This window comes from Oryzias melastigma, linkage group LG23 (assembly GCF_002922805.2).
Source record: "Oryzias melastigma strain HK-1 linkage group LG23, ASM292280v2, whole genome shotgun sequence".
NCBI lineage: Eukaryota > Metazoa > Chordata > Actinopteri > Beloniformes > Adrianichthyidae > Oryzias > Oryzias melastigma.
In genome coordinates, this window is record NC_050534.1 from 13,496,578 (window position 1) to 13,519,663 (window position 23,086).

At 38.5% G+C, this 23,086-nt stretch overlaps 4 protein-coding genes across 5 annotated transcripts in view; 2 read left to right on the top strand and 2 right to left on the bottom strand.

The window, feature by feature from the left end:
* The first annotated feature begins 5,213 nt into the window (after positions 1-5,213).
* Positions 5,214-7,834, top strand: ucn3l (urocortin 3, like). The gene is made up of 2 exons (XM_024289375.2): positions 5,214-6,443; positions 6,597-7,834. The coding sequence occupies exon 2, from the start codon at positions 6,607-6,609 to the stop codon at positions 7,045-7,047; it is 441 nt and encodes a 146-aa protein (XP_024145143.1). The 5' UTR covers positions 5,214-6,443; positions 6,597-6,606; the 3' UTR covers positions 7,048-7,834.
* An 829-nt stretch (positions 7,835-8,663) lies between these two features.
* On the top strand, positions 8,664-16,323 carry copg2 (COPI coat complex subunit gamma 2). Its single transcript, XM_024292403.1, has 24 exons — positions 8,664-8,844; positions 9,455-9,507; positions 9,586-9,666; positions 9,758-9,829; positions 9,913-9,992; positions 10,098-10,173; positions 10,308-10,400; positions 10,493-10,579; positions 10,758-10,915; positions 10,996-11,129; positions 11,236-11,303; positions 11,516-11,704; positions 12,913-13,008; positions 13,081-13,324; positions 13,402-13,477; positions 13,953-14,056; positions 14,130-14,255; positions 14,330-14,398; positions 14,471-14,652; positions 14,728-14,857; positions 14,942-15,039; positions 15,112-15,250; positions 15,848-15,946; positions 16,028-16,323. Exons 1-24 carry the CDS (start codon positions 8,808-8,810, stop codon positions 16,156-16,158), a joined length of 2,622 nt encoding a protein of 873 aa, XP_024148171.1. The 5' UTR covers positions 8,664-8,807; the 3' UTR covers positions 16,159-16,323.
* A 24-nt stretch (positions 16,324-16,347) lies between these two features.
* mest lies at positions 16,348-21,914 on the bottom strand. 2 transcript variants are annotated; one of them, XM_024292424.2, is made up of 12 exons: positions 21,011-21,914; positions 20,616-20,805; positions 20,468-20,547; positions 20,312-20,389; positions 19,519-19,655; positions 19,397-19,455; positions 19,176-19,216; positions 19,026-19,096; positions 18,848-18,949; positions 17,133-17,209; positions 16,779-16,842; positions 16,348-16,633 (listed from the first exon to the last, which is right to left on the bottom strand). In XM_024292424.2, the coding sequence occupies exons 2-12, from the start codon at positions 20,767-20,769 to the stop codon at positions 16,516-16,518; spliced, it is 981 nt and encodes a 326-aa protein (XP_024148192.1). In that variant the 5' UTR covers positions 20,770-20,805; positions 21,011-21,914; the 3' UTR covers positions 16,348-16,515. The 2 variants fall into 2 exon arrangements, with proteins under 2 accessions (XP_024148192.1, XP_024148185.1); XM_024292417.2 differs by having other exon boundaries at positions 21,003-21,914.
* Positions 21,915-22,639: 725 nt separating this feature from the next.
* The window catches only part of atp2b1a (ATPase plasma membrane Ca2+ transporting 1a), a gene marked incomplete in the record, with an annotated part of 39,837 nt that continues 39,390 nt past the window's right edge, over positions 22,640-23,086 (bottom strand). The window contains 1 exon segment of the mRNA XM_024292392.2: positions 22,640-23,086.

Below are 23,086 nucleotides of genomic sequence, written 5' to 3' on the forward strand. Positions count from 1 at the left end.
TTTGATTACAGGGCCGCATTATAAACATTCCAGTTTTGAAAGTTATATCCTCTCGTTCAGCCTGAGCCCCTGGATGCACGAATTCCCCTTTTTACACAAATCAGCAAAAAAATGCGCGAGCTGGCCAAGACCGTGTCGGTTGCGACCTCGCCACACGCACACCATTCAAATTCTACAACTTCTAATTGCAACATTTTTCTCACAGTAGGGTCCCATTTATGGCCGGTTACATAACAATTATTAAAAACCCCCAAGGAGGTATTTCTTTTTGTAGCTTGCAGTAAAAGTGTTTTTAAAAAAAAAATAAAGATGGCAGCATCTTACCAAGGTCAAAGGTCAATGAAACTTCCTGGGTCATTGTAGACTCCAGCTATGGACATGATTCTGAAATTTCGTGAAAATCGGACAAACAAAAGTGTCGTTTTCCCATATTGTTGAAAAACGTGAAAATCGCCATTTCTCCGACTTCGCCACAAGATGGCCGCCAAGCCGTAGGTTGTGTGGCCATCCCATAATAATTTCAAATGTTCCAGGGCTTATCTCCAACATGTGTCATTGACTTTCGTTTGCGTATTTCGCATATGTATTCGTCAAGATTTGTCAAAATTAAAGTGCAATAAAGCAGAAATCATAACCAGTGTTCCTCCCAAAGTGTTGTCACAGACTGCTCCCTGCTCACTTTCATCATCCCGACTTCATTCAGACAAATCACCTTAGGAGCAACTGGATGAAAACATCTGAACGTCATACCCAGAACTGCAGCCACAACAAATTTTGGGATGGAATTAATCTCCTTTTCCTTTTTCAGGTCCAGGTTAAAAATAACTCCAAGGTTGCACAAAGCAGCATTATAGGGCCGAGGTAATGCCACGCACGGTAATTTTGCATCCGGCGCCGAGGCCAAACACCAGATCAGAGCTTTTTCGTTCCCAATGGGAGCCTACAGCAAGTACGTCACTTTCCTTTAACAGTCCTCAAATGTTACAGGAGATTGTTGAGGGCATTTCCAAAAAGTAAAATAAGAAGCACATCCATGCAGTGAAGTTCATTACATCCTGCATCCTGTCATATACATATTTTTGTTATCCAATAAACCTGTTTGGAGGTTGCAAAATTGATCCTTTCTTCCTTCTCCTGATATTCAGCTCAAACCAAGAAAAAAAAAAATTCCTTTTTTGTGTGTTTCTATGGAACATGACATTAAAAAAAAAGTTTCCTCAAATTAGCATTTTGTGTGCACAAATTCATAACTAACAATATAGTGTATTGTGTATAGTGTCTTGTGTGCACAAGTTAGTATTTTGTGCGCGCAAATTGGTATCTTCTGTGAACCTCATGTGCACAAGTTTGCTTTTTACTCACAAATTAGAATCTTGTGCACCTTAATTAGTATCTTGTGCCAACAAACTAGTATCTTGAGTGCATTAATTAGTATCTTGTGTGTACAAGTAAGATTTTTGTGCTCACAAATTAGAATCTTGTGTGCATAGGTTTGCATCTTGCAAACACAAATAAGTATCTTGTGTGCAAAAGTTTGCTTTTGTACTGACAAATTGGAATCTTGTGTGCACAAGTTAGTATATTGTGTGCACAAGTTCATTTTATTTGCTCACAAATTAGAATCTTGTGTGCATAAATTTGCATTTTGTAAGCACAAACTAGTATCTTGTGTGCACAAATTAGTATCTTGTGTGCACAAGTTAGTATCTTGTGTGCACAAGTTAGTATCTTGTGTGCCCACAAACTAGTATCTTGTGAGCACAAATTAGTATCTTATGTGCACAAGTTAGTATATTGTGTGCCCACAAACTAGTATCTTGTGTGCACAAATTCGCTTTTTTTTGCTCACAAATTAGAATCTTGTGTGCATAAGTTTGCATCTTTTGAACATAAATTTGTATCTTGTGTGCACAAATTAGTATCTTGTGTGCACAAGTTAGTATCTTGTGTGCACAATTTATCTTCTTGTGGTCACAAAAATTAGTATCTTGTGCGCACAAGATGCTAACTTGTGTACAAATTAGTATCTTGTGTGCAAAAGTTGTTCTCTTGTGCACACAAAATGCTAACTTGTGTCCACAATATAGTATCTTGTTTGCAAAATTTGGTATCTTGTGTGCACAAGTTAGCTTTTTTTCCTCACATTTTAGTATCTTGTGTGCACAAATTTGCACCCTTTGTGCAAGTTAGCATTTTGTGCCCACAAATTGGTTTCTTGTGTGCACAAATTAACATTTTGTGCACACAAGTTAGCATTCTGTGCGCACAAGTTAGTAGATTATCTTGTGCTCATAATATATTTATTTGTGTAAGGTACAAATGTGTGCATACAAAATGCTCACAATTTGTTGTTTTGTTTTTGTTGTCATATCCAGGGCTCTGTGTGTTTCTGATTTAATTGACACTAAATTCTGCTCATACTGTGTATTTTCTGTACTTTTCCTTTCATGCGTTTTGTTTCTGTTCAGTTTAAGACTTAAAGTTCAAAGTGATCAACAAGCCTTCACATCTAAACATGCGAAGCTGTGGAGAGGCGTATAATTCCATTTCAGAGCGGCGCCGCAGAGAGGCAGGAGTGGGAGGACGTCTTGTTGCATACTGTGTCACAGTGTGTGATTGCTCCAGCTGTGAGGACTTAAATTCATATTAATGAAGCTGAATGAAGTTGCTCATCAGAGCTCGACCCAACACCTCTCCCATCTCTGTGCTCCGTCTTCATTTCCAGATCTTCACACTCATTCTGTTTGTGAATTCAGACGTGGTTAACGCATAATCGTCTGCTATTATCTCAACTATCGTTTGTTTTTTAATCTTTAGATTCGGTTAGGCGATCCTTCAGTCGTGGAACTGAACTTCAAAGGTGACCAAAAATCATTTTTAGTTTCTACAGGATGAAAACTAGTGAAATCAGTGGATTTTGACAATTATTTTTTGGGAAATTTAAGCCTGTTTTTACAGTATTCCATGACATGATTCACCTTTTTTTGGTAAAATCCTCGAGATTATAGTAGCTGAAGATCATTTTTTTATTATTCCAGGCCAGGATCGGCTACATTAATGATTTTCATCATTGTTGACTGATGCAAAGATACTTTTTTAGTTCCCCACTTCCTGTTCTTTAACTTTTTCCCTCTGGACGAGGCTTCTCGAGCATTCATCTATCCATTTTCTTTGAGTTTCAATAATCTTCCTCCTCTGATTCCATTTCTTCTTCATCCTCATGAAGCCGAAGTCAGAGTTATGGATAAATCAATTGAAAAGAACTCTTCTTGCATTGTTTCATAATGTCCAGCAGAGCTCATTGCTCTCAGGAACTTTTCAAAATAAGAGGCTATAACATTCCCCCACTTGGATCACACTAAGCAATTTCTTCGTTTTTTCAAAAATAAGTCTGAATTTCAGAGAACGATGTCGTTGCTTTGTTTTATTCTTGTGACAGTCTTCCAGGGATTTTATTTTGGCTTAATGCCACTTTCTTCAACGCAGCAGTCGGATTTCATCTTCTCCTTGGATAAATCTGGTTTCTTTCGCTAAACAAAGTTTCTCCATATTTTTCACTATTTTTATTTTCTTTATTCTCTGCCGTGTTGAGATTCAACTTTGTCTGGCCACCAATCTGACCCTACTCTTGTAACTAATGCTAAGTAAGGAGTGCTGTTTTCAAAGTATTCATTTTCCTCGCCTGAACTGTCGTCTGGCTCCAGACTGTACGGCTGGATTACTCCAATATTCCTCCTAATTTTTGTTGCATCGTTAATCTTAGGGTGGGGGTGTAAGCTAAACAAAAGGATGATGGGAAATGAAGGAAAACCTTACACTCTACCAACTAAGCAAATTTCTAAAGAACTCCTGCCGCTCTGCAGAAACTATGATCTAGAAAAGTGCACAGATTTTGTGTTTTTGGCTAAAAACCTCATAATAATAGTTAAAAGACCACTGAGAGACTTTTAAAAATAAATCAGAAGATGATCAGAACTGATTAAGTTATACATTTTTCAGAGGAAATTGAACAATTTTGAATTTGGGGTAAACTATACATTCTAATATAGTGGCACTGACAGAAATGTTCTTATAGAATAAAGTTTGTTACAAGACAATTATCATCTAGAACCATCTGCTTTATTTACCTTCACTACAGTAAAACAAAATATTTTAAGTTTCATTAATTATTGTGATTTTCCCCCATTTTACCCGGAAAATCCTTAAATTTTCATTAACTTGAAGAATTAAGAGATTTTATTGGGGTGAATTTATGCTTAGGGAAAGCTAGGCGACTGCCTAGGACCCCCAACACCTTTGGGGCCCCAAGCTGAAGACTTAAGATAATTCTAAAATAATGTTTATGGCGATCATTATTTAAGATAAGACCGCTAATGTGAAAGTGTTTCATCCACCCCCATGAATCTGCAGCAATGGAATGTTCCATCAATAGTAAGTTACCGGTAGCTAGAAGAAAAAGAGAGATTCTTCCAGAAGTTTGAAAAGAAAAAAATAAAGCGGTAATCAGTCAGCTGTGGAAAAAAGGAAAAAGCAAAGAGAAAGAAAAAATGTGTTGCTACGCTTCCAAAAATGCCAAAAGAAACACAGAACTGGAAATAGAATTAAATTAAAATTAAATCAAAAGTATAAAAATAAAGAAAGTCCAGAAAAAGAGAGGAAAGGCAAAAGAGAAAGGAACCTGGTTTCAGACAAGATGGCTGCTGAAAATTATTAGCCGGAAGGAAGCAAGAAAGTCTACCCCCTGCCCAGCGTGATGCACATTTCGGTCTAAAAATACTCTTGTTTTTGGTCGATAAAGACTAATATAACCGGCGGCATAACAGTTATCTGTGTGTGTTTGAAGCTTTGAACCTTTACCTCCTGCGGTGTCTCTGTCAGAACCTACAATCCTCTTTGACATACTCCTTACATGATCAACAGGAATCAGCTGATCAGCAGAGAAAAGCGTTTTTTTACGAGTAAGCAACACTTTAAAGCGACTTTTCACCGATATGCAACACATTACTAATATAAAGCGTTACATTTTGGCGCAAAGCTGCTTTTCTTTGTGAATAAGCTGATTCACGTTGATTGAGTAAAGAGTTGAAGTTGACTCTGGTCAGGAGCTAAAGCTACAATATAAACGTCGTAACAGTGTTACAAATTTGAACCTTTTAACATCTTTTGTTTAAATTAATAAAGCATTTACCCCCCAAACAAACAGGTTGATAGACAGAACTCAGGGCTGCCAAGCGTTTCTGCATGGTGCGTTCACTGACTTCTGGACATTAAAAGCAAAACAAAGCAGTTTTTCCAGAGAGAATGTCGAACACCAGAACTGATCCATATATGATTTATTGATTGAATAGTGTCAACTTTTTTTTCCTGAAAAACTGCTTTGTTTTTCTGCAGATTGTATAAAAATGACAAAAATCTAGTAGCCAACTGAGTTGGGCCGAGTGGCTGTTTGGGTCCGCTAATGTTCAGAGCTCAGTGAACGCATCATTCGCAGACACTTGTTGGTCAATCAATCTGTTTGGTCATTGGTTTTAGGGAAATAAAGGATGGAGGGCTGGTGCATGAGACCAGGTTAGGAGCGTAGACCCACTAATAAATAAAAAAAAAACTAAAAAAAACTACTTTTGTGTAGTATTCTTTTGTTGTTTTTATTGTCAATCCCAAAATAAAGAGACTTAAAGCAGGTGAAGTCTCAGCATCTCAGTGTGAGACTTTGTTTTCTTGTTAAAACTTGATATCATCTCGTTATAATGAGAAAACAATTAAAAAAAACGTGGGGCCACTCCATAGTGTATTGTTTTCTTCCATCATTCAAGTGCCTTTTTCCTTCTTTAGTAACACCTGAATACATTACAGACATTTTTAATCAGGGTAACTATTTTCTAAAATACAACCATTGCAGGGGGCTCCTTTTTACTGTTCGCCCTGGGCCCCCAAACTGTCAACTCCGCCACTGGATTTTATAAACTCTGGAAGTGAGATTGCTGCTGTTTGGTAATGAGAGCTGTCCATGGTGCTGAACAAGTAATCCAACACTTGTGTCCAAAAGTCTGGTGGTTTGACTAAGATCTTCCATGAGAAGATTAATCACCTCAACACACCCAGGAGGATTATGGTCTGCATGAAAACAAGGGTCGTGATGCCTCAAACAGGAGGTCACAACTTTTTTTTTTCTTTTTTAATATATAATTTATGAGTTCAGTAACTATATCATGACATCACAGCCAATAGGAAGGCTCGTGGCAAACCAAAATGTCAAGGAGATGACGTTGTTGCTGGCGTAGGGCTGCAGTTTGATGGCTCCTACTAAACGAAAGCTGTGGGGAATGGACGCAGACAGACACTCCGCTCTGCTGACCTCCGCGCGCGCGCAGACTGGTGCAGGCGGACTTTTCCACGCGGGGACAGACTGTGGCACACTATTTCTTCACCAAAGGACCAGCGTGGTGAGTTGAACTTTATTTGTATTTTGTTTCATGAGGAAAAGTTGCTTTGATTTGAACATAAAAAGTGGTTTTATTGATTTAAGTAATCATTAAAATTGGAATAAATTGGCAAAAAATGAATGTTTCTGTTATCTTTGATGTTTTTGGGGGTAGAGGACCCAGCATGCTGAAGACTCTGCTGCTGCTCTCGGTCCTTTGCGCACCGACCTCCAGCCTGTGCCTGCGCGTCTACCCGACGCGCTCCGGTCTCCTCTGCAACATGGCAATCGGGGTCGACAAAAGCGAGCCCGACTACTCCCCAACAGACGGGTGGGGGTCCCTCCTGCAGTCCGCGGAGTACCTCTCCTCCTCCTCCTCCTTATCCGCTGAATCCAGTCGGGAAAAAAGGACTTCCAGCCCCGCAAACTACCGCTTCATGAGCCGGACCAAGCTCAGAGGGCAGATGCTGCGCAACAACGGGGACCGCAGGAGTAGACTGACGCTGTCTCTGGACGTCCCGACCAACATCATGAACGTCCTCTTCGACGTGGCCAAAGCCAAAAACCTGCGCGCAAAGGCGGCGGAGAACGCGCGTCTCCTGGCGCAGATTGGACGCAGAAAATGAAGGAAAACGGACAATTCTCCTGAAGGAACTTTAAAAATACAGATAAACATGACTTCAAATACATGAGTAATTTGCTCTAAAGTTTAATCTCTGTAAGTTTGCGCTTTTCTTTCCATGCTTAGAGCACTGAGAGGGAGAAAGAAAAAAACTTTTAATTTGAAAATATTTAAATGCCTTCAATGTATGAAGACTAAAACTCCCAAATTAAAAGACTTTCCAAAGCTGTGATTGATAAATAAATTATATCCATAGTGCATTTATGTTTAAAAAAATGTGTTTTACTGAAACGACAAATATTTTTGTTGAATTTTAATTGTGTCCAGACAAATGAACTTTTATTTAGTGCGATTTATATAATTTAAATCATCATTTGTTGCATGTCCAATGCTTTTCCAGCTTTTAAATAAAATGGATATGAATAATGACAAAGCACTTTTGTTATCAGAGGGTTTTGCTTTTCATTTTTCCTTTAAAAAGGTATTTTCATTAACATTTTATGTTAATAATTGCTGTATTTTTTAATTTTCTTAAGTTTTTTTTCCTGTTGGCTAAAATATTTTTGTCTTTCTAAATGTTTAAATGGACTACCCATATCAAAATATTAAAAAATGGTAATAAACAGATAAAAAAAATACATCAACAATGACAAAAATGTATAAACCACTTGTGCGATTCAGTAAAACTGCAAATGCATGTGAATGTATGTGTGTTCATCAGATGTGTCTTATTTTTATACTCAAAATAAAGGATTATTTTTCCTCAAATAAAGCATACCTAACTACCCACATGTCCCTCTTTCGATGTACTATTTCTAACGTTGAAATTTATGAAACATAAAGATTTTTGTCTTTTACATCTAACTGTATAAAAGCCACAATCTGATTGACACACCGTAACCATTTAGCTATGTTTTTATTCTGATAGGTTGCAATATTTTAAGTGGATGAAATAATCCTAATAGCACACAAAATATAATTAATGAAAAGTTTGAATTACTCACACATGTTGTCTTTACACTCTGTGTCCACAAGAGGGCACCACACAGCTTTGTCCTTTTCTTAAAATTCCACTTCACTTTTACTTCGTGGCGTTTATTCATCAAATCCACGCGTGATCAAAGCTTTTCATGACTTTAATGAACGTATACGGATTAGCTAAATTTTTGGGTTACAATATAACTTTAAAACTAGAAATATGGCTTTATTTTCTAAAGTAGGCTAATTCTGCCACTTTTATCAAAAATATTGTTTTGCCTTAGCTTTAAATGATTAAAAAATATGCAACCAATAAATCATCAAACACATAATGTATAAGCAAACAAATGATCAAATTTAGAACCTTTAAAAAATGGGAAAGTGTTTAAGTAAAAACTCAAAGCAATGGCGACATCTTGTGGTAGTTTGGATAATTACACCTTCGAATCAGTTTTTTAGGCATATAATGATAAATTTAGGCTAATCTACATTTTTTACTCGTTATTAATAATTTATAAACTACGTATATTTTATTTTTATTATTATTATTATTATTTATTCCTTGATTTCCTTCATCTATTGAAATATATATTTCCGCCTCAGTCTTTTTAATCATATTTTTCGCAAGAGCTCCCTCTGTTTGTCATTTGGTGGAACTGTTCTGACGTACGTTCCGTCGACGTGGACGCCGAACAGGAAGAGACTTTTGCATTTGGTTACGTGGAAGTAGCAGGTTTTTCGTCCGAGGCTGCGAGCATCTCCTGCCTTCGCCCTTAGACTTACAAAATGATTAAAAAATTTGACAAGAAAGACGAAGAGTCTGGTAAGACTTGGGTTTACTTTTTTAAAAAGTTGACAGCGTGACGGCACGAGCGTACTGCGGTTTAGCAGATAGAAGGCTAAAAGCTAAGCTAGGCTGTTAGCATGTTAGCTAAAATGAACGTTATCTTGCAGGTTTTAGCCTAAACTGTCATGGTTTGAGAACAATCTCCTTGAAATATTTTATTTTTATCGCTTGTAGTAACAATTAAAGATAATTATACATTTTAAATGTATGGTAAATAATATGGTTGGTATTTAATTGTTATTGCTAGCAATAGTTGCTATGAAATCACGAATAAATGGGATTTTTATGATGTGAAAAATTACCTTTCATGTGTTTTTATGTTATAGAATAGAAGTTTATTACAAACTCAGTCTAAATTTCCACACTACAAACAATTATAAGACATACAGAATAATTTAAATGCCAGAAAAACACATACTAGTAACGTAAAAACTTAACTGCATGTTTAAAAAAATGTTATTTTCCATTTAAAGCATCAATATTAAATATTTTAGTTAAATATTTTATTATGGTTAATGCCTTTTGAAGCAGTTAAAAAAATATATAAAATTATTATTTGACTTGAATCGTCCGTTTTTGTTAATAGGAAGTGGGTCGAACCCTTTCCAGCATCTGGAGAAAAGTGCTGTGTTGCAGGAGGTAAAGTCACTTAACTTTTTTCTCATAAAATAAATACGTGTAAATTGTCCACCGGTTAAAGCAGCATGTCGATTACAGGCTCGCATCTTTAACGAGACCCCCATCAATCCACGACGATGCCTCCACATCCTCACCAAGATCATCTACCTGCTCAACCAGGTAAGAATTTCAGACAATGTTATTTGACCCACATATTTTCTAATTAAACACTTAAAGTATGTTTTTTTTTCTTCTGTTTTTGCTCATGTAGGGAGAGCATTTTGGGACCACAGAGGCTACAGAGGCCTTCTTTGCAATGACGAGGCTGTTTCAGTCAAACGATGTAAGATTTTTTTTTTACTCATTTTGGCACTATAGTGGTTTAAAAGCGTGGATTTAAAGACACTTTACCCTCCTTTTTATTAGCAAACACTGAGGAGGATGTGTTACCTCACTATCAAAGAGATGGCAAACATCTCTGAGGATGTAATCATCGTCACCAGCAGGTACTTTTTATCCTGGAAGTTATTTTAAAAAAAAAAACACAAGAAATGTATTTCTGCTTTATTATTTAGCACTATTTATATATGTATTAAACTTTTGTTTTATAGCTTAACTAAGGACATGACTGGAAAGGAAGATGTGTACAGAGGACCTGCCATCAGAGCCCTCTGCAGGATCACTGATGTGAGTTTATCTCGCATCAGTTTTGACTTTTTTTACTTCTTTTTTTCAGAATTTTGCCAATTTGTGTTCTCTCGTTTAGTGCTGTCAAACTAAATTAAAGCAAATGTTTCTTCTTTTTTGTCTCCTTTGCACAGACCACCATGCTGCAGGCCATTGAGAGGTACATGAAACAGGCTATTGTTGACAAGGTGCCCAGTGTATCGAGCTCAGCGCTGGTGTCTTCTCTGGTACGAAATTGTACAATTTCACACAAAAAAATGAAATGTTTAATGCTTTCAGTCTTGTGTTAATCCTGCTTTGTTCACCTAAAACCCTGCAGCACATGGTTAAGATGAGCTATGATGTGGTGAAACGCTGGGTCAACGAAGCACAAGAGGCAGCCTCCAGTGACAACATTATGGTCCAGGTGATCACGTAGAAAATATGAATCAAATTAATCACTTTTCCTGTAAAGTTTTCATTTTTTCTGTAAGATTTTTTTGTAGAAAGTTCGGATTTTGGAATAAAAAAAATGACAAATAATTTGATAATTAACCAAATTGTGTTGAATTGGACACTAAATATAAAATCATGTTTTCCTATAGTACCACGCTCTTGGCCTGTTGTACCACCTGAGGAAGAACGACCGTCTTGCTGTGACTAAGATGCTCAACAAGTTCACCAAATCTGGTCTGAAGTCTCCGTTTGCTTACTGCATGTTGATCCGCATTGCAAGCAAACTGCTGGATGAAACGGAAGGAGGGTAAGAGAAGATTTTACATTAAAAAGTGCTTCTTTTTTTTTTTTCCTGTTCTTGTTGTAAATTAGTATTTTTGTGCGCAGTCACGACAGCCCGCTGTTCGACTTCATCGAGGGCTGCCTGAGGAACAAGAATGAGATGGTGGTGTATGAAGCCGCGTCCGCCATCGTCCATATGCCCAACTGCACCGCCAGAGAGCTGGCCCCCGCCGTGTCAGGTCTCCATCCCACCCTCATCTCATTTACAGAAGCTACTTTTAAATGACTCAATGGCTTTCTTATCAGAAGCTTGCAGATCTGATGTTAGCTTGTCTGTTTCTGCAGTGCTGCAGCTCTTCTGCAGTTCCCCTAAAGCTGCCCTGAGGTACGCCGCTGTGAGGACTCTCAATAAGGTACTGCTGCTTTGTCTTTTATTAAGTATAAACAGAAGCTTCTCCCTTGTGTAATCTAAAATCAGTATCAAATCTGAAGTTTTTCTGGTTAAATTACTCAGATCTGCTTAAAACTTTACTTTAAATCTGCCCTTCTTAAACAGGTTTTAGATACAAATAGAGCCACCACTTTACTTTTTCTTTTTAGTGACTGTACTCTTTGGTTCTGTCAGGTCGCCATGAAGCATCCATCCGCTGTGACCGCCTGCAACCTGGACCTGGAGAACCTGATCACCGATTCCAACCGCAGCATCGCCACTCTGGCCATCACCACCCTGCTGAAGACTGGCAGTGAGAGCAGCGTGGACCGTCTCATGAAGCAGATCTCCTCTTTTGTGTCCGAGATCTCTGACGAGTTTAAGGTGAGACGAGGATTATTGTTAAACGTTTCCTCAAATAGAAACTGGATAAAAAATTCAATTTTGTTTGAGTAAAATGGCAAGAAGCAACGCAGTTTAAACATCATTTCATGACATAGTAAAAGACGAGGAATGTTGAAAAATCAACAAACTTTGTGTCATTTTTCTGATGATGAAGGACATATATAAAGAAAATTAAGCTTGAGATTGCATTTCAGATGATTTCTTTATTCAAATCATTGTGAATTAGGAGCAAAAGAGCTCATTGTAATGTAGAAAATACACTGGGGAGACCCATTGACTGTATAAGTAGGAACCCCTCCCTTCTCGTTCCAAATAATAATCATTCTTGCTCCAGTGCTTCCTTCTTAACACTTTCTTTGTCATCCTAATTTTATATATATATATATATATATTCTAAATCGCAAGTTATTCAAGTTATGAACCGACCAATCAGATACCTCAGTAAAAGGATGTGGCTCCCACTAGCCCCGCCTCGAACGTTTGATTGACGGATTGAGCCACTTTCAGTGGGAGGGGCGTGTCCTTCGAACAAACTCACTCCTGATTGGAGGCGGCAGTTCCTCTAAAAATGTGACTCAGACCGACTCGGACTAATCGCTGTTTACAATATGGCGGTAGACGTACCAGGAAGTGACGGCGAAGGCCAAACGTAATGCATTTCCTATGGGGGGGGGCCTCTACGCTTGCTATGTCCAGTTCGTACTTATACAGTCAGTGGGTGGACCACACGCTCTCTGCTCTCAGCAACAGGGAGGAGAAAGGGGGCGGAGTCGCTCTTTGCCAACAGTTTCACCCACAATCAGATTTTTTAATGAACTACCGTCGCTCTCTCCTTGAAATTTCTTACATTTTCAGATTTTGGCTTTAAACGGCATCATTAGATTTGACTGGAAATGATTTTAAAATGGATGAAAAGATGATGAAAGTGGGTCTTTAACCCTAAAACACTCGCTATAAAAAGTTACACCATCACTTTTGATGGCTAATTTTTACTCAATATAATATACACAATAAAAGAAAAAAAATAGATCAAAATATGACAACACATGATAAATTAGAGTAGTTTTCTTTTATTTTTAACTGTGTTTATGTAACAAAATGGAAAATAAAAACATAAGATCCTGAAAATTACTGAAAAATTAGGAATCTGATGAAAAAAAATGTGTGTAATGCTTGTTGTGTTGCAGGTAGTTGTGGTTCAGGCCATCAGCGCTCTGTGTCAGAAGTATCCCAGGAAGCACAGCGTCATGATGAACTTCCTGTCCAACATGCTCAGAGATGACGTAAGTTGTAAACTTCACTGATTTCTCGACTTAAATCTGTGGCTGATCATCTGTTTTTTTAATCTTCTGCAGGGCGGCTTCGAGTACAAGCGAGCCATTGTGGACTGCATCATCAGCATCATCGAGGAAAACCCCGAGAGCAAAGAGACCGGCTTGGCCCACCTGTGCGAGTTCATAGAGGACTGCGAGCACACCGTCCTCGCCACCAAGATCCTCCACCTGTTGGGCAAAGAAGGGCCGCGCACGCCGCAGCCCTCCAAGTACATCCGCTTCATCTTCAACCGGGTGGTGCTGGAGAGCGAGGCGGTCCGTGCAGGTGAGGCGCAGGACAGCGAATAGGATAAATCTCAAAAAGAAACAAGAACTTTAAATCTTTTTCTTCTTCTCCTTCAGCTGCTGTCAGCGCTTTGGCGAAATTCGGAGCTCAGAATGACGACCTGCTGCCGAGCGTGCTGGTTCTCATGCAGAGGTAGACCATTTTTGTCATTACGAACCTTATTTTATCAATTATTGGAGCAAATGTGAAATTAAATAGGGATGTAACAGATCACAAAACTCACGGTTCAGTTTACTTGAAATAGCTATGATTACTATATCTTTTTATCTGCATTAAAAATGTTTATCATTTATGACTGTTCAGTTAAATGCCCTTTCAAAATAAAGTTAGAGAAAAGGATTAAATTATATTTATGTCCAACTTTTCAAAAACCTGAAAATGTGCTTTTATTGGGATAATTATCATTATTTAAAATATTTAAAATATATTGTGATCTGATTTTTTTTATACTACTGACACATTTAAACTGAAATTATTTTGCTTCTTCATTTATTTTGATGTTTTGTGTTGATTAATTTTAGGTAGGAAGTATTTATTTTTTAATATACATCATGATTTTGATGAAGCGGAATCGTGCGGTTGACCTTTGAGATGCTCTCCTCTGCAGGTGCATGATGGACAGTGACGACGAGGTTCGAGACCGAGCCACTTTCTACATGAATGTGCTGCAGCAGAAGCAGAAGGCTCTGAATGCAGCTTACATCTTCAATGGTACCCACAGCTTTTCAGAATAAAAGCCCAGTATTATTCAGACATAGGAATCAAATGTGTTTGTGCTCTCCAGGACTGTCCGTGTCTATTCCTGGGTTAGAGAAGTCCCTCCATCAGTACACGCTGGAGCCGTCGGAGAAACCTTTCGATATGAAGTCCGTGCCTCTGGCCACTACTCCCATCACCGAACAGAAAACCGGTAACCTCCTGATTCCTTCACTTCTGCTGCCAAAAAGTTTATGAATCAAACTAAAAATGGGTTTTGTGTTGCAGAAATTGCACCTGTTGCAACCAGCAAGCTGCCGGAGAAGCTGGCTCCATCCCGGCAGGATATTTACCAGGGTGCGTCTAAAATCTAAATGCGGACATCATCACTGAACTCCGGAGTTTAAATGAGTTTCTGTCGCCTCGCAGAACAACTGGCATCAATCCCAGAGTTCCAGGGTCTGGGTCCGCTCTTCAAGTCCTCTGACCCGGTGCAGCTAACGGAGGCTGAGACGGAATACGTGGTGCGCTGCATCAAACACACCTTCGCCAGACACATGGTCTTCCAGTTCGACTGCACCAACACTCTGAACGACCAGCTGCTGCAGAAGGTCACACATCACTCGGACGTTTGATATCTGAGCCCAGGCGTTCAGGATTAGGAAGCGTTTTTGTTGTGGTTGTAGGTGGTGGTGCAGATGGAGCCGTCAGAAGCTTACGAGGTCGAACACTACATTCCTGCGGCCAGTTTGCCTTACAGCCAGCCGGGTTCCTGCTACACTCTGATCCGCTTACCGGAGGACGACCCCACCGCTGGTACCAACTCCCCTCAGTTCCTGGCTTTCATTGTTGGAGATAAAATAAGATTTAAAAATCATTTAACCGTTTAAAATCCTGCAGTGTCGTGTACGTTCAGCTGCACCATGAAATACCTGGTTAGAGACTGCGACCCCAACACCGGAGAGCCCGACGACGACGGTTACGATGATGAATACGTGGTACGGAACATTACGTTTTCTTTGTGAAACACGGCTGAGGAAGAAATGCTTCACATATTTGTTGTGCTTCAGTTGGAGGATCTGGAGGTGACGGTCGCAGATCACATCCAGAAGGTTCTCAAACCAAACTTTGGAGCGGCGTGGGAAGAAGTGGGAGACGAATTTGAGAAGGAAGAGACGTTTGCTCTGGCTTCTGTTCGAACTCTAGATGGTATGTCCTTATTTTATTAAGAAAATACGCTTCCATAGTTTTTGTACTATAAAAAAGGATAAGAAAATGTAATATTTAAGTCACACTTTTGAGTGAAAAGCAGAACACTTTTGAACAAGCCCAAGGTAATGCTGCATTTACACCAGACGTCCTCAAATTTACTGCTTCTGTTCATAAACTTGACGCTCCAGGCGTGTGTGGGAGGAGCTACTGCCAAAAAGCCTCATGAAGCCTTTTATAAAAATAAATGCTTTTGAATTTTGAGTTTAATTTTTAACAAAAATTACAAACGACAGAATATATTTAACAAAAACTAATTTATTTTTGTATATTCTTCAGAAATTGGCTAAAACAGAAATGCGTTCCTGTCTGTAGCAAAAACTGACACCTGCAGTGCCCTCTAGTGGTTATAGTGGAAAAATCCGTTTTTTTTTAAATCACATAAATTGCACCTAAATATAATCTATACAAAAAGCTGTGACTTATACTCCAAAAAATACCGTAACTATTTAAACTCAAAGTGCATTTTAGAGTTGTTTTGTGTGCAGACTTTTATTTCCTCTATGTTGAACGACCTTTGACCTTTTTGTGCCACAGAGGCTGTAAACAACATCATCACCTTTTTGGGAATGCAGCCATGCGAACGCTCCGACAAAGTTCCAGAAAACAAGAACTCTCACGTCCTCTTTCTTGCTGGTGAGTCATTAGATCTGATATTATTTTTTATAAATCGCATATTTTGCCGAGTGTCATTTGATTGGTCCGTCTCTTCCTCAGGTGTGTTCCGTGGCGGTCACGACGTGCTCATTCGAGCTCGCCTGGCGTTGGCCGATGGCGTCACCATGCAGGTGACGGTTCGCAGTAGCGAGGAGACGGTTGTGGACGTGATCCTGGCGTCTGTGGGCTAAATTCATATGCCATCATTTTTCCTTATCACACTGAAGAAGTTCCAGATTTCCTGTTGCCGTGGTTATGCATCTGTACAACCTCAAATATTTTATAATTCTGTCGTACTCGTGTAGCGTTTCTTCAAATCTTTTGTTTCTGTAAAATGTCAAAGCTGCAATACACTTTAAAAATGAACATTTTTTTTGTGGTTTTTTCTTTACAAAACTAATTTTATTTAAAGAAAGGCTGACATTTCATTGAGTTGCTGAGATCAAGAAATGTGTAAAATTATCAAGTCATCCAGGAAGTAGCTGATTTAGGAACTAAAATACGGAGGGATCTGATTCGTCACAAACCCAAATGATTTTTCTGTTCTTTCAGAACGAGTGAATGAAGTTGAAATATGCATTTAGGAAGCCGGTGGGGTCCTCCAGCTGAGGGTAGTGACTGATGTGTTCATCCAAAATCGTCACAGTCGACCTTTGAACTTGACGTCTGCAGAAAGAAAACAGTTTGAAATTTTAGACATACATTTAAAAGATCCAGAAAGATTAAATTTTTCTGCTAAACAAATGGGCTTTTTAGTGAATCTAGTTAAGCCAAAAAAAAACAATCTTAAAAGACTAATGATGTGACTCACTGGTACAGACGAATAAATTGTGGATGAGGATTGACCGGATCCAGAGGTCCGTAGATCATGTGCACTGGAAAGGGAAAAAAAAGAAAAATCCTAAAGATGCATGCTTTTATTTTGAAAAATAAGAGACTAATTCATAAAGTGTGGATTAAGTCATCTCCCGGTGTGAGATCTGCTCCCCCACCTGGGGGCCGGATCACAGATGGACAAGGCGGCTGCTCCACACAGGGTAAGCAGCTTAGCATCAGCTGCTCTCTGGCTGAAGCTACAGAGCTAATACACCTTCAGGAAGCGCTCGGCCAGCACAGAATGAGATTCTTCAGAACACACCGAGTTGTTAAATGTAACTGAACTCACGTGGGATGAATGTAGACGTGAGCGCGCCCACCCATCGATCTCTGTGCTTTAATCTCTGGTTGATGTACTGGAGGACGCTGAGGAGACGAGAGCAGAGTCACTCTAGAGCAGGAGTGTCAAACTCAATCGCACAGGGGGGCAAAATCCAAAACACTCCTTAGGTTGTGGCCCAAACAGGATAAACCTTTATTGAACACTCTGAAACGACATTTTTAAAACTAACTTTTAACATAATTATGAACTAGATGTTTAGCATGTATTATGCTAGTGTGAGTGGTGTAAGCTACATTTAGCTGAGGAAGATGCTAAAAATGCTGAAACTAATAGCTGAAAATGCTATAGCTGGTAGCCAGCTAAAATGTTAGCTAAATGCTAACAGCTAGCATGTAGCTGAATTATTAACTAAACTCCAAAACAGCTTTAAAAAATCCTGGTAAATTCCAAAATAGTCAAAAAAGCTAGCATGTTGCCCATTTATAAAACTCTAAACCCGCTAATAGCGACAAACGCTGAAGCTTATAGCCAACTAAAATTTTAGCTAGATGCCAAATTAGCCTAAAAAGCAACAAAAATAGGTTAGCCAAAACAGTTAGCATATAGCTGAAAAAAATAGCTTAACTTCAAAATATTCTAAGATTTTGGGGAAAAAAAAGGCTGAATTAGCCAAAACAGCTAGCATGTAGCTGACATATTACCTAAACTACAGAATAGCCTAAAAAGTAAGTGCCAAAATATTCCAAAAGGCTAGCATGTTGCCCATTTATAAAAACTCTGAACCCATAACGCTGAAGCTAATAGCCAGCTAAAATTTTAGCTAAATGCCAAATTAGCCTAAAAAACTCAAAAATAAGTTAGCCAAAACAGCTAGCATGTAGCTGAAAAATAGCTAAACTTCAAAATAGCCTAAAAATTTGGGAAAAAAAGCCTAAATGAGTCAAAACAGCTAGTGAGTAAATATTAGCAAAACTCCAAAATAGCCTTAAAAAACTGAGAAAAACCTGAGTTATCCAAAACAGCTAGCATATAGCTGAAATATTAGCTAAACTACAGAATAGCCTAAAAAAGTAAGTTCCAAAATAGTCCAAAAAGCTAGGATAATTCCTATATATAAAACTCTAAAACTGTAACACTGAAGCTGGTGGCCACAAACGTTAAAGCTTATAGCCAGCTAAAATTTTAGCTAGATGCCAAATTAGCCTAAAAAGCAACACAAATAGGTTAGCCAAAACAACTAGCATGTAGCTGAAAAAATAGCTAACACTCAAAATAGCCTAAAATGAAAAAAAGCCTAAATAAGTCAAAACAGTTGGCGAGTAAATATTAGCTAAACTCCAAAATAACCTAAAAATCTGAGAAAACCTGAGTTATCCAAAACAGCTAGCATGTAGCTGAAATATTAGCTAAACTACAGAATAGCATAAAAAAGTAGGTGCCAAAATAGTCCAAAAAGCTAGCATGATGCCTATTTATAAAACTCTAAAACCATAACACTGAAGCTAATGGCCACAAACGTTAAAGCTTATAGACAGCTAAAATTATGGCTAAAGGTCAAATAAGCCTAAAAAAACCCAGCAAAAATAAGTTTGCCAAAACAGCTAGCATGTAGCTGAAAAAAATAGCTAAACTTCAAAATAGCCTAAAAAAGCCAGCAAAATAGCAATTTTTAAAACTAACTTTTTAGCATAATTATGAATAATAAACAAAACTACACACACCTGTCTAAAATCAAGTTGCCGTCATTGTAGCGCAAACCCGTCCACATGTCCCAGAAATCAGCGTCTGTGGGTTGTGTATACGGCCCGAACACTTCTCCTATCCTAGCACAGAAATCACCATTTAGAAATCTCAAAAGGGTAAACAATTAAAAAAAATAATACTGGTTCTTCTTTTTACCCCCTTTGGAAGACCATGAAGTTGGTGAGGCGCATCAGAACCGGAGCCAGCAAACTCCAGTCTTTGAGAAGCTTTGGAGGACAAAAAAACAAACATCTTCAAGCTAAAAAAGTTCCATCAATTTACACTCAGAATCGAGCGGCAGCTCACCCTCTGGAGCAAACGTGGGTGATGCGTTTCTGGAAAAAGTCCTGCGGGGATAAAAAGGAAAAATCCAGATTATTTGAGTTTGAGCTGCACTGAAGATAATTTGGTTTTTAACAAGTTTTAGAGCATTTTTCTCATAGAAGACAAAAAAATAAGCTTAAATTGCATTTCTGAGTATTTCATTATGTTAAAAACACATCAGAAAATGTTAAATTGGACGGTACCTCCATTGGAAAGACAAAGGCTGTTTAAGGTCAGGTGTCCGGTGCGATTGTGGTCACTCCTAGAGAACAAATACACTGAGAGACTGCTGGTTAGCACCTGACAATGCTTTGACGTACGTTACCTGTACAGCAGCTCCAGAGCGACCGTGTCCCCGTAGTCGTGGGAAACCAGGTTCACACGCTGATTGCTCAGGCCCAAATGGGCCGCCAGAGCCTCCACCAAACTGGCCTGCTCAAAGATGGAGTACCTGTGGGGTCTCTGTGACATCACAGCACAAAGATTGTGTAAGTTCTGATGCTAAATGTGGCTCTCCGGTTAATAAAAATAATTTTTAAAAAGTTTTTAATTTTAAAAAGTAACTGTAAAGTCACAAGTGAGTAAATTTAAATTGTATTCAATACACATGCAGGTTCAGAAAATCAATCTGTTACAACAACCAGAATTAAGACACACCAGATTATGAAGCAGATTTTCTATTTTTGAACAAACTCAAGGATTTTAAGAGCCTTACAGTTAGAAAAATCCAATAAAGGTCACTAAATTAGCTTGGATTTTATTGTGATTTGTTAGATTTACAATTTTCTGGGTGAGATGCGTCACATTTTTGATGCAGTTGCTGCTCACGTGTTGCATTGAGATTATCTATGTGGCACAGGGTGGCTTTTATTTTGAAAGGAACATAAAAGCACATGGAGGCTACATTCTGACTTATTTCAAAGACATTACATCCAAGTTAGATTATTGTGTTTTTACACTTTAATTTTGAGTGTGACCTCCATAGGGTAATACATTTAATTTATATTAATAGTTTTTGTGTGGTTGTGTTGTCAGCACATGCAACTGTGCAAAAAATAAAGTATTTTAAAAGAATTTTTCCTTCATTCCAGTATAGGATTTGACAAATGACAGCTCACCGGTTTGTCGCTGAAGCCAAAACCCAGGAAATCCAGAGCAATGACTCTGTGGAAGCGCTGAGTGAGAGGATCCCAAATCTGATGGGACAGAAGCAGATCTTAAGAACTCAGAATACAAAAACAATCATCATGCTGCTGCGCATGCGCTGTAAGCACCTTGTTCCAATCATAGCTGGACGTGGGGAATCCATGGAGGAGAATCACAACATCTGAGCTTCCCAGAGCACCGTAGGATTCTAGGAGGGACATGGTGAGGTAGACACGTCTGGGGTGGCAGATAGATGTGGGTCTGAACATGTTTTACCTCTGTAGAAGATTTTGCTGCCCCGGAAGTGGAAGACCTGCCCGGCGTTGTGCCACTTCTGCAGGGCAGGTGAGAGCTGAGGGGGCGGGATGTGCAGGTAGACGGCCACCAGCGGGACGCAGATCAAACCCACATGGATCCACCATTCTCTCATCGTGACCTCAGCGGTGGGGGGGTCTCATTCCTGCCTCTGACAGGTGGAAACAAACGTAAACGGAGAACCAGCGGAGCTATGCATCTTTAATGCCACAGTGTTTCCACTGACTGAAGGCTTTTAGGAACTGCATTTCAGAGGCAATTATAACATAAAAACAGAGCTGAAAAGTTAGCGGGAAACCACCTAAAGCGGTTTCCGGCCCCCAGAACCCGAGAAACCGCAGCACTTACTGAAATACCTCGCTGTGTCCTCAGCAGACCTTTGCTCAATGCAGCCGTTCAGGAAATTCCTCAGGGGCTGAAAGGAACACGGCTTTGCGTCGAAGAGAAGTTGAAACAGGAGGTCTCACTCTGTTGTCATCTTCGAGTACAATTTTTTAAAGCAACTTCCCTTTAGGGTCGGAGTGAGAAAATGAGAACAAAGTGATATCTCTTAGTGATAGATGATCTTTGAAGTGGCAAGAGAAGTTCGAAGATCTACACCGCCACCTGCCGGTTTGGATGTGTTATTGCCGTTTTAAAAAAGTACATTCAATCACTCAAGTTTATCCTCCTATTTTTGGACATATTGTCATTTAATCTTGCAATTTTATGCATGGATACTTGAAAACAATAACAAAATAATTAGTTTTTTAAAATGTTGCATAAAAAATAATAAAAAAAAAAATTCTGCGTTGTGTAAGTAAAACTACATTGAACGTTTACCAGTAAGACTTCTGATCTTTCTAACTGGTATTTTTGTCAAGTTCTGAGAGAATTGTTCTAATTTTTGTGGCTAAATTCTCAAATTTATATATATATTTTACTGTTTTGGGTCATTATCCTGATGGAAGGTCCACTACTTACCTTTCTGATGCTCCAGAATGCTGTCATAATCTAAATATTTCATAGTGTAAAGACATCCCTGTGCAAGAAGTGCATCTTATTTGCTTTCAGTGCTGGTCATCCCCCAAAAAAGTCAATTGTTGCTCACAAAAGAGCAAGTTTTACATCACTACCTTGATCTTGGAGCTCACCTTTAATGAGGTTTTGATAGATACGACTTTATTCATCCCCATCAGGAGAAATTTAACACAGAAATCCACACAATAAATAAAAAAAAAGTGAAAATAAAATAAATACTTTCTAAAAGATATAAAAACATTTGTTACCACTCATGTTTTTCTCCTGCAGCCACATCCAGGAAGTCGCAGACATCAAGATCTTAAACTTCAGAATAAAAGTCATCAGCTGTGGTGTTAGTGGAAGAAAACATGGCCCTGCATTTAGGCTAAATACATATTTTATTTTTAAAAACCATACACATTACTCGACAAGTTTCAAATGTAAATCCAATCACGATATCCATTTAAAATGCTCAAGATAAACAGACATGAATTAATTTTTATTTCCAAATGTTAAAAGATAAAAAAATAATCCATAAAACAGATGGAAAAAAACATTCATTCCCATTACAGGAAGAAGCTACAGAACAAACTCCTCACATGGAAACCTGTCATTTATTCCATTTTCTCACTCCTCCGTAGGCTGTTTTGTCGCCTGTAAAACAAGGAAAATGAACTTGTGACCGAGCGTTTTCACTGCTTCCTCTGAACCCTTCGGGGTGAGGCTGCAGGGGGCGGGGTTTACAGCCTGCAGCCTCCGGTGGTGGAGGTGGCGGTGGCGGTGGTGGGCGAGCACCATCTCAAATTTAAGTGTCAATATGCAAACCAAAAGAGGCCTGTTCTTTCGCATCATTTGCACCCTGAGATAAAAGATTCCAGAACAAAAACACATTTTTAGTGGCCAAAACCCTCCCTCATATCTTAAATAGTTGCTTACGTACGTCATAAAAATACAAAGTTAGAATTTTATTAAGATTTGTATCAAAATTCTTTTTTTTTTTTCTCCCAGGCGACACTATGAAATAAAGTACCCTGTGCAGATAGATACCAGTGTATGCCTAAGTCTTTATTCGTGAAAAATGCAAGTGTCCAATCCTTTAGTGTTTTCCAGTACATCAGATTTCAAAAATATATTACAAACCAAATGCAAGAGACATTTATTGTGAAAGGGCTCGTGTGGACAGGCTTTAAAAAAAAAATTAAAAAAAAGAAAAAAAAGAAAAGAAAAGAAGTCCCTCTTTTTTGGGTTTTAGATGTTCAAAAACTGCAACAAACCAGAACTTTTCCTTAAAGCCACAACTCAAAGGTGAAAATATAAAAACACTTCAGTTGCATTTTTTCCCAAAAACAATGTTTTGCTACCTAAATACAAAGAAGTAAGGAGGTTTTTTATGTAGATTTCTTGAAATAAAAAAAAAAATAAAAAAAAAA